Below are 17,666 nucleotides of genomic sequence, written 5' to 3' on the forward strand. Positions count from 1 at the left end.
CAGGACTGTCCCGGGATTGCGGGTCACGGTATCCGCATCTCACAACAATTGTCCCGAAGTCGGTATTAAAATCCCGCCCGGAGATTCTCTCTTACCTCTTGCCGATCCTCCCGAGGCCTTTGTGTATTGCGCGCATGAGTGATATTCGGGAAAATGCGCAATCCTGACGGCTGCGAATTTGATCGGTGCTTCAGCGACGGCTAAATTTCCAACTCCCGGCTTTATGGGTAACCAGGGCACCATTAAAAGTTTCCGCAAGCACCGCTTCCATGTCCACACCTCAGTTTTTTTTTGTGCGTATAGAAAACTCAGCAGCTATTTTAACACAGAAAGCGGCTCCCATAAACAACATACTCTATAGCAACTGGTATTCCGTGTATCTAATACCAAAGTACAACCCTCTTCCAAAGGCAGAGTGGCGGGCAACTGGAGTCTCTGCCTGTGGTGGGAAACCCCACCGATCACGTGATCCCATTTGCCCCGTACCATTTGACCGCGGATGGGCAGCATCTGCGCGTATGTTTCCGAGGCCCCGCCCTCTGGATGATGTAACACTGACGCCGCGCATGCTCACTGCATCCAGATGGGTGGTGTTTTCCTTTCGGCTCAGTGCTGAAGCCGATTCATCTGCGGCAGCGGGATCGGGAAAGGTCGGGATCGCTGTTTGCGGGCCGAAGTTTTCACTTTCCCATCGGTGAGTATTGAGACCGATCCCGAGCGGGGAGATCTGATGTGGGCCGTGATCCCCGAACTGAGGGCCAGTTACTCATTCAGTACCCAGTTATCTGGGCTCGTCAGAAATGTGTAGACTTCACTGAATCTGCATTGAACGATCCAAACCAGGAGCCCAGGCTGTCTGTTTCCACAGAATTGAAATGGGAGACCCGTCAGCCGGTCACGTGAGGCTGTTTACCGCAGATCTGCCCCGCCCTCCGCTTTGTGACGTAGGATCACGTGGTGTGCCAGCCGTGGGGGTGGTGTGTGAGTGGCAGATTCAGCTGTTGACTCTGTGAGGCTGGGTCCTGGTGTATCACAGTTTTTGATCCAGGTAAAATGGACCCGGGGTCGAGCTGCCCGGGTTTATGAGGCGCTGAGTTCTGGGATCAGATCTTTGTTTCTGGGGTTCCTTTGGAAACAATGACTGCTGATCTGAGGAGAGACTCGAGGAAATCTGCAGATGCTGGAATTTCAAGCAACACACATAAAAGTTGCTGGTGAACACAGCAGGTCAGGCAGCATCTCTAGAAAGAGGTACAGTTAGGACAAGGGTCTCGGCCCGAAACGTCGACTGTACCTCTTCCTAGAGATGCTGCCTGGCCTGCTGCGTTCACCAGCAACTTTTATGTGTGTTGCTTGTAATCTGAGGAGAGGATGCGTTCCCATTCCATCCTCACAGGTAGTGGCTGCTCTGTGTTTGCATCAGTAGAAATAAAATAGACCAGTGTTCAAACTGTGTTTGGAAATTCCCCCTCACTGTCACCTGTCTATCAGGCAGTGGAAATAAAACATAAACCCAAGATGCAGGAGATCGGCACTAAAAACTGAAAATGTGTGAGGCCATTCTGATAAAACGTTATTAACCTGAATCGTTAAGTTTGTTCCTCTCCCCACAGCTGTTCCTTACCTGCTGAGTGTTTCTGGTAATTCCAGTTTCTTTTAATGTCACTCACCCTGGTCTGGTTTATATTTCCTGAAATGAACCTGTTTTAACCTGGGAATGCAATTGGCTCATTCTGTGATAGTAGAACATGAAAGAAAGCACAACTTTTCCCTGGTACTAATATGTTTGTTATTCCTGGAAATGTGTTCTGTACATTTGTTGCTGACAAGGTTTACAGGAATAATCTCAGGAATGATCGGCTTTATGTATTGTCACATACCCCGTGACAGGCTAAAGAACCAGCAGAATGGAAAACACTTTGAAGTCCAGTATTGTTATTAACTAATATTATTTATTAGTAACTATGCAATACAGTAATATAAATGCAGATATGTCAAACAGGTTAGCAATGAATATGTATATATAGGAATATATAAAAACCAGGCTTCTTCAAGTCTAGGGGTAAATAGATAGTCTTACGATGATGAGTAAAGTTCAGTTCAGTTTGTGGTATTGAGTTGAGTAGTGATGGAGAGAGAGAGAGGGAGAGATTTGAGTCTTCAGGTGAGCTGATGCTGTCGATCTTCCTGTTGTCCTCTGAAATCCTTTTGAAGTCACTGACTGTGACCACAACAAAGGGGGCCGTTCTTCTGTGGTGGAATTATCAACCCACGCGAGGGTTGGACACACAAATAGCTCCCCACCGGTCACACCCTTTTCACACTGCAAGAGCCACTGATCGATTCTCCAAAACCCACCTTTTCTATGGGCACAACAAAGCTCATTCAGTGTCCAAAACCATTGTGTCTGTAGGTCTATCATCTGACCTTCTATTTATCTCACCGCACTGAATACCAACTGCCTATCAAGTAGCTCCTCCCTTCTCTCTGTAAGAATACAGAAGCTGAGAGTGTCCCTGCAAAAGTGTAAACATACTGCTGAAAAACCATAACATCATCTCAAAGCAGTCTTCGTCTCTCTCTCCTTCTTTCTCTCTCTTTTAACAAGGTGTCTGGTGTTGAATACCCCTCTATCTCTCTTTTCAAAAGCACAGTTCATAGCGGTAATTCAGGACCCCCGTCACAGTATGAGGAGCATTTGATGGTTCTGGGCCTGTGCTCAATGGAGTTCAGAGGGACGGTGGGGGTGCTGGGGAGATGTACGGTTAAGTAAACCTACCGAATGCTGAAAAGCCTGGATACAGTGGACATGGAGAGGATGTTTCCATTAGATATTAATCTGACAGCACAGTCTCAGAATAAAGATGTTTCCCTTTAAAACTGAGGTGAGAGATTTTTTTTGGCGAAAAGCTGTCTGATGTGTGTGCGGGTTTCAGGTTGCCAACCATTCCCTCCTTTCCCAGGTGTGTACAATTATGTTTCCATCATTAAAGGCTTGGTCTCCTGCGAAAGTGCTGTAGCAGGCCACAAATTGCTCCCAATAGTCTGGTCCCGATTCCCCAGGTTTAGGTTTTTATTAAAGTACCTTTGTGATATCTACAGGTTGGTGGAGAGCCCTTTCCAATGCTTGAATTATCTGGTCTGTCTGTTCATTCTCATTATGGTTTCCCGCCTGTAACTCCTGATAGGTTTGGTATCTCAATTCTGCCTTCTATTTCCGCCCCTCATCAGCTGAGAGAATCATGCAGCAGAGACCGAATAAATCTTGCGGGGTCACTTTAAGCATTTGTAGAGTACTGCGGACATACTGAGCAAACTGTGCTGGTCTTTCTTTTCTATGTGAGGCCTGATTCATGATCATTATCATTTCTTAAGGCTTCCAGGGTGCATACACAGGAATCACTGAGGGCTGTCCCTCCTCCTGCTCGTGGACTGGGCATCACTCGGGTTGGCAATTGTCTTTGTGGAGCCATTAACTCTGGGGTTTTATTGGATTCTTCCCTCCCTGTCTCAGTATAATCCTCGGTATTCCCTTTCTGGATCTCAGGGTATAGGGACCTCCCCTCCCCTGATGCCGCTGTTTTACCTGAGCCGCCACCGTATCTGAGTACTGTGAGGATTGGGGTTCGGGAGCACTGGGTGCACGGGTCGGTATGCCAGACGTGTTCGGGATCCCTTGTTTCCCTATCAGTTAGAACTTTAGACAGACGTTCCTGCCCTTCCCTCCTATGTAAGCCAGCCTTGGTTTGCTCACGTTGTTTTTCCTGCTCTCGTTTTCAGCGCCCATCCACCATTCACACTCCGGTTTTAGCGTCTCCCAACCTTTGGCATTCCTTTTGCAGTACATACCTCTGTCCCTTTGTCACATGCATTATTCCTCCAACTTGCTAATAATATACTGTTCCTCTTTACATCTGCCTTTTCCTTCCATTCCCTTTTCAACAACTTCCACTTCTTTCCACAGTTCTTTTTCCATATCAAATTTACTGCTTTTTCTCGTGAGGTAATATCCCACCACAGTCTGCTTGGCACTTCCAATATTGGGATCCTGTTTGTGACGCCGAATGTTGAAGTTAAATCTGAATAAAACTTGAGAGACCAGCTTCTTATCATCACCACAGTTTATTGCGTATTCTGCTGCAGGAGTTTGAGACCCAGTTGTCAAAGGGAAGGCACGTAAGCACTGCCACCAACTGACAAGTGGAATGAGTTAGTCAGGTTACAGCCGTATATTTATACATAGTAAGCCGCATACCTTACTGTTGGTAGATGTTATTTGAACTGGTACAGCCATCATGTCTGTTGGTGTAAAACTTAATTAATTAGATAAGAGAGTTCATAAGGATTTAGTTACAGAAGGATGTACCATCCAGTCCTTATCCATTGTTCCCTTTGCAAGGTCCTGACTTAATTACAGACAGATGTTCATTCCTGTCCTTATCAGTGAGTCCTCCTCTCTTTACTCAAACGACGGTACAATGTATAATGTTATCAACTAACGAAGGTACAATGTACAATGTTATCAGCTCTCAGTCTGTCTCTCTGCAAGCCGCAGAGAACTGATAATGAGCCTGTCTCAGCTAACTGCTGATGACAGAGTTTAATTCAGTTCAACATTCCTGTTCAGTCCCAATTATTCTTTTAGCCAGAGGTTGCATAGGTTCGAAATGATTTTTTAATATATCCTCAATTCCTCGGGAGGATTCAGGGAAAATATTTATGTCCAATACAGAAACTGGTGTTACCTGTGTGTATTGTGGTGATACAAAAGTTGTTGGAGAATTCGCAAGTGGGACGAAGTGGAATGATATTTGGACATCTGACTTTTTAAAGTGTAATTTAGCAAGCAAACCACAGATGGACAATGTGCAAAAGCTCTGGTGAGAAAATACTTCATTACCCGTTACAGGCCTGCTACATAGTTTGTGTGAGAGTGCAGGTGAACTTGATCGAACACAGAGATCAAAGTTCCTATCGACAGTGATTTGCTAGCTGTTAAAATGAATACCTCTCTCTATATAAAATTCACTGTGCACATGTTGTCACTGGGTAAAAACATGCACGGTACAAGATTTATGTATACGCTGGTCATTACAAATTAGAGGGGACATTGGTGGGAAGGTGGGGAGATCTCCAGTGTCCCTGATGCCCTCAGCTACAAGATGTGCATCCAGCTGCAGCTTGTAACCCTGCACTTTAAGGAGCTGGAACTTGAAATGAATGAATTCCAGGTCATCCAGGAGATGGAGGGAGTGATAGATATGACATGAGGAGAGGTGAGTTGCACCCAAGGTGCAGGACATGGGAAACTGGGTGAGAGTCAGGAAGGGGAATGAGGTTAAATAGCCATCGCAGAGTACTCTTGTTGCTATCCCACACAACAACAGGTGGACCACTTTTGAAGCTGTTGGGGAGATTACCTAGCAGAAAAAATTCAAAGGGATGACAGGGGATTCATTACTTAGGGGAATAGAATGAGAGGGAACTAATATCCTAGTGGTAAGGCTTGCTAGTGCTAGTGTGGGGGAGGGGGTGATGTGGTTAAAATAGTTGTAGGGGGGAATGGGAGCCAGAATGACAGAACAGATAGTGGAGAGGGTGAATTCAATTGACTTTATTACATACATCCTTCATATACATGAGGAGTAGATATCTTTACGTCTCCGTCTAAATGTGTAATGTGTAACTTAGAGTCATTTATAATAAATAGTTTGTACATAAGACATAGAAATCAATTGTATCAGCATGAATTAATCAGACTGATGGCCTGGTAGAAGATGATGTCCCAGAGCCTGTTGGTCCTTTTGCTGGGGTACCGTTTCCTGGATGGTAGCAGCAGGAACAGGTTGTAGTGGTGGTGAATTGGGTCCCCAATATCCTTTTTACACACCTGTCTCTGTAAATGTCCTGAATAGTGGAAAGTTCACACCTACAGATTCGCTGGGCTATCTGCACCACTCTCTGCAGGGTCCTACGATTTAGGGAAGTACAGTTCCCATACCAGGCAGTGATGCAGCCAGACAGGATACTCTCAGCTGTATCCCTTTGGAAGGTTCTTAGGATTTGGGGCCCCATCCCAGACTTCTTCAACCATCTGATGTGAAGGAGGTGCTGCTGTGCTCTTATCAAAACACAACCATGTGAGATCCTCGGTGATGTTTATGCCGAGGAACTTAAAGTTGTTCACCCTCTCAACCCCAGATCCATTGATGTCAATAGGGGTTAGCCTGTCTCCATTCCTCCTGTCGTCCACAATCACCTCCTTTGTTTTTGTGACAATCAGGGAGAGGTTGTTTTCTTGACATCTGTCAGATGTTGTTCAGACCTCAGATAGAGCGAGTGATGAAATGGTTGAGCATGGTGTGATGAATGTGCTGAGCTGAGGATATCACAATGCAAGAAGCATCGTAGGAAAGCCAGATGAGCTCAGGACAGGGAACTATGATATTGTCGCCATTATTGGGATTTGGTTGCACCCAACAGTCTGAGGGATTGAGAGGAACAAATTTGTAGAGAGATCGCAGACCATGCCAAGAAACAAAGGTTGATTCAGTAACTGATTTTAACTTTCTATATTTTGACTGGGACTCCCATACTGTAAAAGGACTAGATGGGTTTGAGTTTGTCAAATGTGCCCTTAATCAGTACGTAGAATACCCAACATAGAAGTGTGTGATAAGCTGTTAGGAAATGATCCAGAGCTGGTGGCAGAAATCAGTGATCATAATGCCATGAAATTCAAAGCAAATATGGAAACAGATAGGTCTGGACCATGGGTTGAGATTCTAAATTGGAGAAAGGTCAATTTTGATGGTATCAAAGGATCTGACAAGTGTGGTTTGGGACAGGCTGTTTTTTGGCAAAGGAGTACTTGGTATGTGGGAGGCCTTCAGAAGTGAAATTTTGAGGGTGTCTAATTTGTATGTGCCTGCCAAAATAAAAGTTGAAAGGTAACTGGTGCAGGGAACCTTGATTTTCAAGAGATATTGAGGCCCCGGATATTTTGTTCCTCTAAATGCCTCAGACTGTTGGGAGCTACCAAGACTCATTAATGACTGCAATATCATAAATCAATGCCCTGAGCTCATCTGACTTTTATTTTAGTTGTCTTCTGTTTTTTTTCTAAAAGCTTCCAAATAGTATTTGCTCTTTTGTTTGCCCTCTCTTTGGCTTTTATGTTGGCTTTGGCTTCTCATTTCAGCCACGGTTGTGTCCTCCTACCTTTCCAATGCTTCTGCTTCTTTGGGATGTATCAATCACTCAGCTCCTGAATTGCTCCCAGAAACTCCAGCCATTGCTGCTCCATTGTCACTCCTACCTTTTCCCTTCCAAACAAGTTTGGCCAGCTTCTCTGTCATAGAAACATGGAGAATTTCAGTATGGAAACAGGCCATTTGGCCCATCTAGTCAATGCTGAAAAAACATTTAAGCTGTCTAATCCACCAGGACCATCGCCCTCCATACCCCTACCATCCAGGTACCTATCAAACTTCTTCGAAATGGTGAAACTGAGCTCATATTGACCACTTGTGCTGGCATCTCATTCCACACTCTCACAACCATTTCAATAAAGAGCTTTTCCACATGTTCCCATTAAATTTTCACCTTTCCCATTTACCCATGACTTCTGGTTGGCATCCCACCCAACCTCAGTGGAAAAAGCCTGCTTGCATTTACCTTATCTATATTCTCATAATTTTGTATACTTCTAACAAATCCTCAAAGCAATGTATAATTTCCTTGTTTATATTTAGAGCCTTTTTCAGGTGTATAAGATGATGAGGGGCATTGATCGTGTGGCTAGTCAGAGGTTTTTTCCCAGGGCTGAGATGGCTAACACGAGGGGGCATAGTTGTAAGCTGATGGAAACAGATACCGAGTGGATGTCAGGGGTAAGTTTTTTTACACAGAGAGTGGTGGGTGCGTGGGATGCACTGCCGGCTATTTGCGTGAGAATGTTTCAGTTACTGTGGGGCCAGGAACCCATGCAGCTCAGTGGGAACAGGGAATAATACCAATGGAGAGAGTCAAACTGAGCCAGGTCACAGATTGGAGATGACAGAAATGGCCCATTCTTATTGAGACAGAAAGAGCATCAGAAAGTTTGATGGTCATTCCAGATACCAGCACTGTGCCCAGTTAGAAGATGATTTCTCTCTCCAATTTGAGTTGAACTTCACTGTAACAGTGTGATGCCAGATCACACCTTGACAACTCAAGTGATCTCATCTGAAATGTTGTTCTTCACCCATTGATGAATTTTGTAAATCTTTTCACAGGTTAAGAATGACAAGGAATTTGTCTATGGGAATCTCGAACACAACACATCAGTTTTTCTGTCTCTGTCCAGATATTTAAGAAGTGGAGCAAGGGATTCACTTGATCATCCTTCCTGCTCAGATGTGGGGAGGGATTCACTCGATCATCTGACCGACTGACATGCCCGTCATTTTACACGGGGGGGAACCCGTTCATCTGCTCAGACAGTGGGAATGGATTCAGTCGGTCATTTCAACTGAAGGTACATCAGCAAGTTCACACTGGGACAAGGCCATTCACCTCTTCTGTGTGTGAGAACGGATTCAGTCGGTCTTCTCGCCTGTGGACACACCAATCAGTTCACACTGGGCAGTGGCTGGTCATCTGCTGAATTTGTGGGGAAGAATTCACTCAGTCATCTGACCTAATGGCTCACCAGCGAGTTCACACCAGGGAGCGACCATTCACCTGCTCGGACTGTGGGAAAGGATTCACTCACTCATCTAGACTGAAATTACATCAGCGAGTTCACACTGGAGAGAGGCCGTTCACCTGCTCAGACTGCGGGAGGGGATTCACTCGGTCATCCGCCCTACTGGTACACAAGTCAGTTCACACTGGGGAGTGGCCATTCACCTGCTCAGACTGTGGGAAGGGATTCACTCGCTCATCTGAACTGAAGATACATCAGCGAGTTCACACTGGAGAGAGGCCATTCACCTGCTCAGACTGTGGGAAGAGATTCACTCAGTCATCTCAACTTAAGGTACATCAGCGAGTTCACACTGGGGAGAGGCCGTTCACCTGCTCAGACTGTGGGAAGAGATTCACTCATTCATCTCAACTTAAGGTACATCAGCGAGTTCACACTGGGGAGAGGCCGTTCACCTGCTCAGACTGTGGGAAGAGATTCACTCATTCATCCACCCTACAGAATCATCAGCGAGTTCACACTGGGGAGAAGCCGTTCACCTGCTTAGAATGTGGGAAGGGATTCACTCAGTCATCCCACCTACTGGTACATCAGTCAGTTCACACTGGGGAGAAGCCGTTCACCTGCTCAGTTTGTGGGAATAAATTCACTCTGTCATCCCACCTACAGAATCATCAGCGAGTTCACACTGAGGAGAAGCCGTTCACCTGCTCAGTCTGTGGGAAGAGATTCACTCATTCATCCAGCCTACGGAGTCACCAGCGAGTTCACACTGGGGAGAAGCCGTTCACCTGCTCAGAATGTGGGAAGAAATTCACTGATTCATCCACCCTACGGAGTCACCAGCGAGTTCACACTGGGGAGAAGCCGTTCACCTGCTCAGAATGTGGGAAAGGATTTACTCAGTCATCCCACCGACTGGCACACCAGTCAGTTCACACACAGGGGAAGCCGTTCACCTGCTCAGTTTGTGGGAAGGGATACACTCGGTCATCCTACCTACAGAGACATCAGCGAGTTCACACTGGGGAGAAGCCGTTCACCTGCTAAGAATGTGGGAAAGGATTCACTCAGTCATCTCAACTACGGGCACACCAGTCAGTTCACAGTGGGGAGTGGCCGTTGTTATGAATCCCTTAGTTTCATTTACTGTGAACTGTCATTTTAAGAGAGAGAGAGAGAGAGAGATTAAGAAGGCTAATCAGTCTGATTTGCAGCTTGTTTATATCGCTCACAGCTTGTTCAGTTTTAACCAAGGGCACAAACACTAAGAGTCAGAGGAAGAAAAATGGAAGGATCAAAACCAGGGAACTAGTGGCAAGGGTCACTGTTTAGAACTATACTTTGCCCAGAAGGGTGGGTTAATTATCGAAACAGCGTACATTGCATGTGTGGTTGTCACCTCATTTGATCCATTGGAGTGGATTGGATTTGGGGTATCCTGTGAAGACCACTTATGTCTTATGTGCCTGGGTGCGGTGTGGTAATTCACTTGAAGATGATACCCCTTGTGAAAAGTCACTTTCGGTGATAATTCGTATGTGGATTTGGAACGACGACGAATAAAATCTACAGTGACTATTCTCTTGTTTTACCAACATGGGACCTGTGGAATTCGACATAATTGCCTTCTCTTGACATTTACCCTGGATTACAAATATCTCTCTCTCATCACCTATTCCATAGATGAACTGAACTTTCATACTTCATCTCAAGACTCTAAGCCTTGTTTCCCCAGAGCTCAATATTTTTGGAGTTGTATTTAAACACATATATACACATAATACTGTTCACTTTTGTTTATCTTGCTTAAGTTACTATATTATAAGTAGATACTCGTAATGACAGTGGTTTTAACATCAAAACCAGACTCCAGGTGTAGTCTATTGCTGCTGGTTCATTTCTAAAGCGTTACGGTTCATAACAAAATTGGGGCCTGCGTTCGGGATATGAACAAATTTGGGGGCGTATTTATTGATTGATTATCGATTTCATTGGGGAAATCCCTTTTGATTTATTTGTGTGTGGAAAATCAGCAGCAATGGATGTTGATAGATTTCTGGAAGCGCCAGTCTCTGAGGCATGAGAGGATGCCAGAAGGATTGGGTTGTTGAGTATTGCTAAAAGGTTAAAATTTGCTAAGGTGAAATTGACAATGAGGAGGGCATAGAGAAGCAGAAAAACAGAGAAGAGGCAGAAAAACAGAGGGAGGAAGCACAAAGACGGGCTGTTTGAGCTGGAAAAGATGGAGAGATTGCAGCAAAGGTGTCTGGCATTAGACTCTGGTGATAAGTTTGAGGCCAGTCGGGAAGTTAAATTGGTACCTCCATTTGATGAGGCGGATGTTGATAAATACTTTCAGCATTTTGAGAAGTTTGCTCAGAGTTTAAAGTGGCCAAAAGAGGGTTGGCCTATCCTCTTACAAAGTGTAATTAAGGGGAAGGCTCAGCAAGACTATTCTACTTTGACAGTTGATGAAGCAGCTGTTTTGGACATAGTGAAACAGGCTGTGCTCAAAGCTTACAGGTTGGTCCCAGAAGCAAAAGTTTAGAAATTTGAGGAAATCTGTTATATGGAATTTGCTTATGAGAAATTTGTGTGTTTTGACCGCTGGTACACATATAAAAATGTAAATGATGATTTTAACAGCTTGAAGGAGTTGGTTTTAATGGAAGAATTCAAAAGGTGTATCCCTGGTGATATAAAGATGTATTTAGATGAAAAGGATGCTGCCACTTTGCAGGTGTCTGCTAGATTAGCAGATGAGTTTGTTTTAACTCATAAGGTTAAGTTTACGCTGAATAAGAGTTTCCAGAAGAGTAGCAGGGATAACCAATGTAAACCAGAAATTAAAGCTGGGACTAGTAACAAGAGTAAGGATGAAGGGCAGCAGTTGAAGGAGAAATATTCTGGTCTTACTTGTTACTATTGTAAGAAAGCTGGTCATATGATGGCTAATTGTTCCGTCCTGAAGAAGAGAAAGGAAAAGGAGGCAGTCCCAAATGCCTGTGAATCAGTATGTTGAAGCACCTATAAACCCACAGGGTTCTGAACATTCTGTTGAGGCTCAGTTAAGGACTGAGAGGTCTGACCGAGTTGAGAGGGATTCGATCGTTTTATGTCAGATGGGTTTGTATTAGTGAAGGAAGGGTCAGCCCTGGTACCAGTAAAAATTCTTCGAGATACTGGGGCTTCTCAGTCACTTATATTAGACAGCGTTCTAAAGTTTGGTGATGAGACTAACATCAGTGAGATAAATCTTATTAAAGGCATTGGGGGTGGCATGGTTTCTGTGCCATTGCACAGGGTAACTTTACAGTCAGGGTTGGTTTCGGGACCTGATAAGATTGGATTATGCTCCGGTTTACAGGTGGAAGTTGTTACTTTGCTGTTAGGGAATGACCGGGCAGATGGTAAAGTTGTTCCTGCAGTGCAGTTGACAACTAAGCCAACCACTGACGACCCACAGATGGACTTTAACATTTATCCTTCCTCTGCAGTAACTCGAAGTATGGCTAAAAAGTCTGCCAATGCAGACGGTTCTGGGCAGCATGATTCTGATACCCATGACAGCCAAAATCGGGATTCAGGTTATGATAACTTGTCAGGGACTTTTCTGCCTTCATTGTTTCAACAAGATTCAGGTAGTAAGTCTGATGGAATAGATTTATCCCTGTCTAGGAAGGAGTTTATAGCAGAACAGAACCGAGACCCTGAGATTGAAGCTTTAAAAGAAACAGCTCTCTCAGATAATGAGATTAAGAAAGTGCCAGTAGGGTATTATCTCAAGGATGGAGTGTTAATGAGGAAGTGGAGGCCACCTGCTATACCTGTGAGTGAGGAATGGGCAATTGTTCACCAAGTTGTAGTCCCTAAAGTTTATAGGACTAAAATTTTAGCTTTGGCCCACAGTATGCCCTGAGGTGGCCATTTCAGAGTGAATAAAACTGTAAACAGGATTATGAAACAATTTTACTGGCCTAATTTGAGGAAAGAGGTTGTGACCTTTTGCAGAACCTGTAACACTTATCAATTTGTCGGTAAACCTAATCAGGTCACCCCAGTGGCCCCACTCCGGCCTATACCTGTATTCGGTAAACCCGTTTCTAAATTTATAGTGGATTGTGTTGGCCCATTGCCAAAGACTGAATCTGGCCATCAGTATTTGCTCACTATTATTGGTACTGCATCTGGATTCCCAGAGGCAATACCTCTCAGAAATATTAAAGCTAAAACTGTGGCGAAGGCTCTTACCAAGTTTTTTACCTTATTTGGTTTACCTAAAGAAATCCAGTCTGATCAAAGAAGTAATTTTACATCTGGATTGTTCCAGCAGGTGGTTTATGAACTGGGAGCTAAACAAATTACTTCGTCTGAGTACCATCCGGAATCACAAGGGGCTTTAGAAAGATTTCATTCTACCCTCTAAACAATGATTAAGACATACCGTGTTGAAAATGGAAAAGACTGGGATGAAGGAAACATTTGCTTTTGTTCGCAGTAAGAGAGTCGGTACAGGAATTACTGGGCTTTAGTCCTTTTGTACTTGTATTTGGTCATAGAGTGAGAGGAACTTTGGCGTTAAAGAAACAGTGGTTTGATGGGGATGTACATGTTAACCTGTTAGACTGTTTTGAAGTTCAAAAATAAACTACACCAAGCTTGTAGTCTAGCAAGACAAAACTTAATGATTTCTCAAAACAAAATGAAGTGTTGGTTTGATGAGTGGACTTGCGACAGAAAATACCAGGTGGGGGATAAGGTGCTTCTGCTATTTCCAATGTTGACGAATCCACTTCAGGGGAAATTCAATGGACCGTATGAAATAGTCTCTCAAAGTAATGATGTGAATTATGTTACTAAAACACCCGACCGACATAAGCTAACACAGGTGGTACACATAAATATGATAAAGCCTTATTTTGACAAGCAGGCAGCATCTGTGAGTGTTGTTGTCAAAATATATGAATCTGGCAACCCTGAGAATGAAACAATTGACTCATCTAAGGCTACGTCCACACTAGACCGGATAAATCCGTAACCAAAGCTTTTGCTCTTCATTTTGTCCTTCTGTCCACACTGAAATGGTGTTTTCCTCCCCCAAAAACAGAGATTTTCTTCAACATCCTCCAGAGTGTGTAAATTTGAAAACGCCAATTGTGCAGAGCAGTGTGGACGGGGTAAATGGATATTTTTAAAAACGCTGTCATGACGTGCCGGAACAGATGGCGGAAGCATGGCATTTCATTGTTTTCTTGAACGCAACCCCCCCACACAAGCTAACAATTTCAGAACAGACAGAAACAATACTGAAGCCAGAAGAGTTAGAAATGTACTTACCTAATACTTTGACCCATAGCTTTCTGACTAAATAAGTATACTTACTTTGCCCTGTCTTCTGTCCTTGCTTGTATGAACAGCAAGTACTTCTTTGACAATAGATGTGTAACAGCCTAATGTAACGTCGTATGGAGATACAAGATAACACTGATGCAGACATGTTTTATACATTTAACAAGGCACTTTATTTGTCACGGACCCTTCTGGCAATCCCCCACCTTACTATTTACCTCAGCAATTGGGCTTCAATCCCCTCGTTTAATTTCTAATCATTCCCAGGTTCCACCAACTACACACACCTGCTTTCCATCAGAAAATGCAGGATAAAGACCCTGTGATCACAACAAGGAGCTGTCAGTTCGTTGATCAACTCCGGTGTGAGTAACCTTGTTTCATGGTTCTTAGGGACATTAGTTCCAAGTCTAGCATCGCTCCTGGATTCTCTCCAAACCCAAGACTTCAGGTATATACTCTTCTGGAAACCGATTCCATGCTTGCTACGGTGATAACGCCTCCCGATTCTCTCCCCGCGCCCGTGTTCTGCATTTGCGTTGGTCCACTGCCATGCTTGTGCAAGTAATGTATTAATGTATTGCTTGTGCAAACATTCAATAGATGCAATTGTCACCTTTGCCCAGTAACTCATTCTATTGCACATGTTAAATACAGCAAAATAATACACAAAGACATGGCAAAAGTAAAGGTAAACAAATGAGGTAACAGCAAATTTCACTTTTGCCCAGTAACAAGCTTTATTGCATTTAGTTGTAGCTGTCATCCCTTTCATCGGTGAAGAGACTATGGCTGTAGAAAACGTTTCTGGACAAACGCGCACCAAGTCTTTCGTTTGACAATTTTCTTTTAAGTTTCTCTAGTCTAACTGGACAAACGCACACCAAGTACACCGTTTCCTCTCCGCTTGTTTTCCGTGTGTCTTGCGCATGCCCAGTAGGAGGAGATTCACCCAAGTATCCATTCTAATGAGGACGGAGGTATTTTGAAAATGACCTAGTGTGGACGCCTATCGTTTTTACACCAAACTGGCATTTTCAAAATTATCCGGTCTAGTGTCGATGTAGCCTGAGACTTTTCACAAGCCAAACATGGTCCCAGATAGGCTGATGAACTTGGTTGTTCTAGAAAACATTGATAACAAGTTGGCTCATCTGCAGCCAAAGCAACAACAACAGCTGAGGAATTAATTCTGAAGTTTAAAGATTTATTTCCCGACGTTCCCAAGCAAACCACAGTCACAGTACATGACGTAGATATTGGTCAAGCCAAACCGATTAAACAGCAGTCATATCGCATGAATGTAGAAAAGCGTAAATTGGCTGAGCAAGAAATTGGGCTGTTATTAGGCCTTCAAAATCAGATTGGAGCTCACCCTGTGTTATTGTGCCCAAACCTGATGGTAGTGTTAGACTTTCCACTGATTATAGGAAGGTAAATGCAGTAACATAAATAGTTGCCTATTCTTTCTCTAGGGTGGATGATTGCATCGATAAGTTTGGAAAAGGTAAATTTCTTACAAAGATTGATCTGTTGAAAGGATATTGGTGTGTTCCATTGACGGACAGAGGTAGAGGAATTTCTGCATTTCTGACACCTACTGGGTAGTATGAATACAATGTTCTGCTGTTTGGAATGAAAAATGCTCCAGGAACATTCCAGAGAATGATTGATTCTGTAATTCGAGGGTTAGAACACACAGTTGCCTATATTGGTGACTTAGTCACAGGGAGTGACATTTGGGAAGAGCATATCTCTGCAGTAGAAGAGCTGTTTGACAGGCTTTCCCAGGCCAACCTTACAGTTAACTTTAGCTAAGAGTGAATTTGACCATGCCACTGTGACCTATCTTGGCTATGTAGTAGGTCAAGGCAAGTTAGCTCCTGTTCAGGCAATTTCTGAAGTTCCTATTCCAACTGGTAAGAAGCCTCTTAGAAGGTTTCCGGAAATGGTTGGATATTATTGTAAGTTTTGGAAGAATGCTGATATCACTCTTCCTCTGACTAATCTCCTGAAGAAGGGTGAAGAGTTTGTTTGGACCGAGCCTTGTTTGGAGGCATTTCATCGATTGAAAGTTATTATTTCAGATTAGGCCAATCAATGTAGTGTCTTCAGCAAATGTAATTAGCAGATTGGAGCTGTGGGTGGCGACACAAGTCATGGGTGTACAGAGAGTAAGGGAGGGGGCCAAGGAGACAACCCTGTGGGGTATGAGTGCTGAGGGTCAGAGAGACAGAGGTGAGGGAGCCCACTCTTACCACCTGCCGGCGATCTGACAGGAAGTCCAGGATCCAGCTACACAAGGCAGGGTGAAGGCCGAGGTCTCTGAGCTTCTTGTCGATACTTCACGCCTTCGTATGGCTACTGCTCTGCCCATGACTGCAAGGAACTGCAGAGAACTTTGGAGAGCAGAGACCATCAGAGAAACAAGCCTCCCCTCCATGGACTCTTCCTACACTTCCCCTGCCTCGGAAAAGCAGACCATGTACTCAAAGATCCTCACAACCTGGACATTCTTGCTGCAAACCGGTCCCCCATTGGGGAAGAGATACAAAAGCCTTAAAGTGCGTACCACCAGGCTTAAGGACGGCTTCCTGTCTGCGGTTATAAGCCAAATGAGTGGTCTCCAGTACGATGAGATGGACTCAACTTCACAATGTAACTGGATGTGACCCTGCACCATATGTCTATCTGCACTGCACTTTCTCTGCAGCCATAATGCTTTGTTACAGTTATTGTTTTGTCGTATATCAGCTCAATGTACTTTTGTAATGTATTGATCTGTGTGGATGATACGTCAGGCAAGATTTTCACTGTAGCTCGGTACGTGATAAAGATAAACAAATTCCCCATTTTAATGGTGTGGAAATATTGGACAGACTGAGATTCTGCTGTGCGACCTCAGAAGGAAACTTAACTGAACTGTTGTCATTTCTGAGGAATGCAGATAAATCAAAAAGGCTTCAATCTCGCATTACAATCTGTGGTAACTAGGATCAGGTGACCGGTGGTGGGTCTCCCATATCAATATCAGAATCAGGTTTAATAGCACCAGCATATGTCATGACATTCGTTGTCTCTGCGGCAGCAGTAGAACCTAATTCATAACAATAGATTTTAACAACTATGAATTATAATAATATATATTAAATAGTTAAATTACTTCAGTGGTCCAAAACTAAAAATAAATAAAATGTAATAAACTCTTTTAATTGTGTGGAAATTCTGGAGCAAAGCTTAACTAAACTGTACACATTTATGAGAAGCTCAGAAAAATAGAAAAGGCTAAATTCTCATATGAATGCTCTGTGTTAAATGTTTAACCAACATGGTGACAGAAGGCACCTGCAGGTTCATGAGAGACTGTTACTGTCAGATTCTGCAGTTCTTGCAGCTGCTCATCACACCCAGGACTGAACCCTGGTCACTGAGCATTGGAGGGGTCTGTTCTGCTGATGTTAGCCTTAAACTAGACTGGTGTTTAATATTGTGGATCTGTGAAAGATCAATCAGTTCTGTATCAAATCCTGTGTCTCAGGTACTTCCTGTCTCTACCACACTCACAATGTACACTAGAGAGGCCACTCGGCCCATCTGGTCCCTGCCCATGTTTCTGTTCCAT

General features: G+C 43.9%; 2 protein-coding genes across 2 annotated transcripts in view; one reads left to right on the plus strand and one right to left on the minus strand.

Annotated features, from left to right (window-relative positions):
* LOC140206779 (uncharacterized) overlaps nt 1–17,666 on the minus strand; it is a 48,392-nt gene that overhangs the window by 6,468 nt on the left and 24,258 nt on the right. The gene's annotated exons all lie outside the window — the stretch shown is intronic.
* On the plus strand, nt 572–17,587 carry LOC140206789 (uncharacterized). The gene is made up of 2 exons (XM_072275007.1): nt 572–694; nt 8,280–17,587. The coding sequence occupies exon 2, from the start codon at nt 8,687–8,689 to the stop codon at nt 9,740–9,742; it is 1,056 nt and encodes a 351-aa protein (XP_072131108.1). The 5' UTR covers nt 572–694; nt 8,280–8,686; the 3' UTR covers nt 9,743–17,587.

This window comes from Mobula birostris, chromosome 13 (genome assembly GCF_030028105.1).
Source record: "Mobula birostris isolate sMobBir1 chromosome 13, sMobBir1.hap1, whole genome shotgun sequence".
NCBI lineage: Eukaryota > Metazoa > Chordata > Chondrichthyes > Myliobatiformes > Myliobatidae > Mobula > Mobula birostris.

Coding starts and splice junctions, on each gene's coding strand:
- LOC140206789 (XM_072275007.1), top strand. CDS start 8,687: ATGGCTCACCAGCGAGTTCACACCAGGGAGCGACCATTCACCTGCTCG.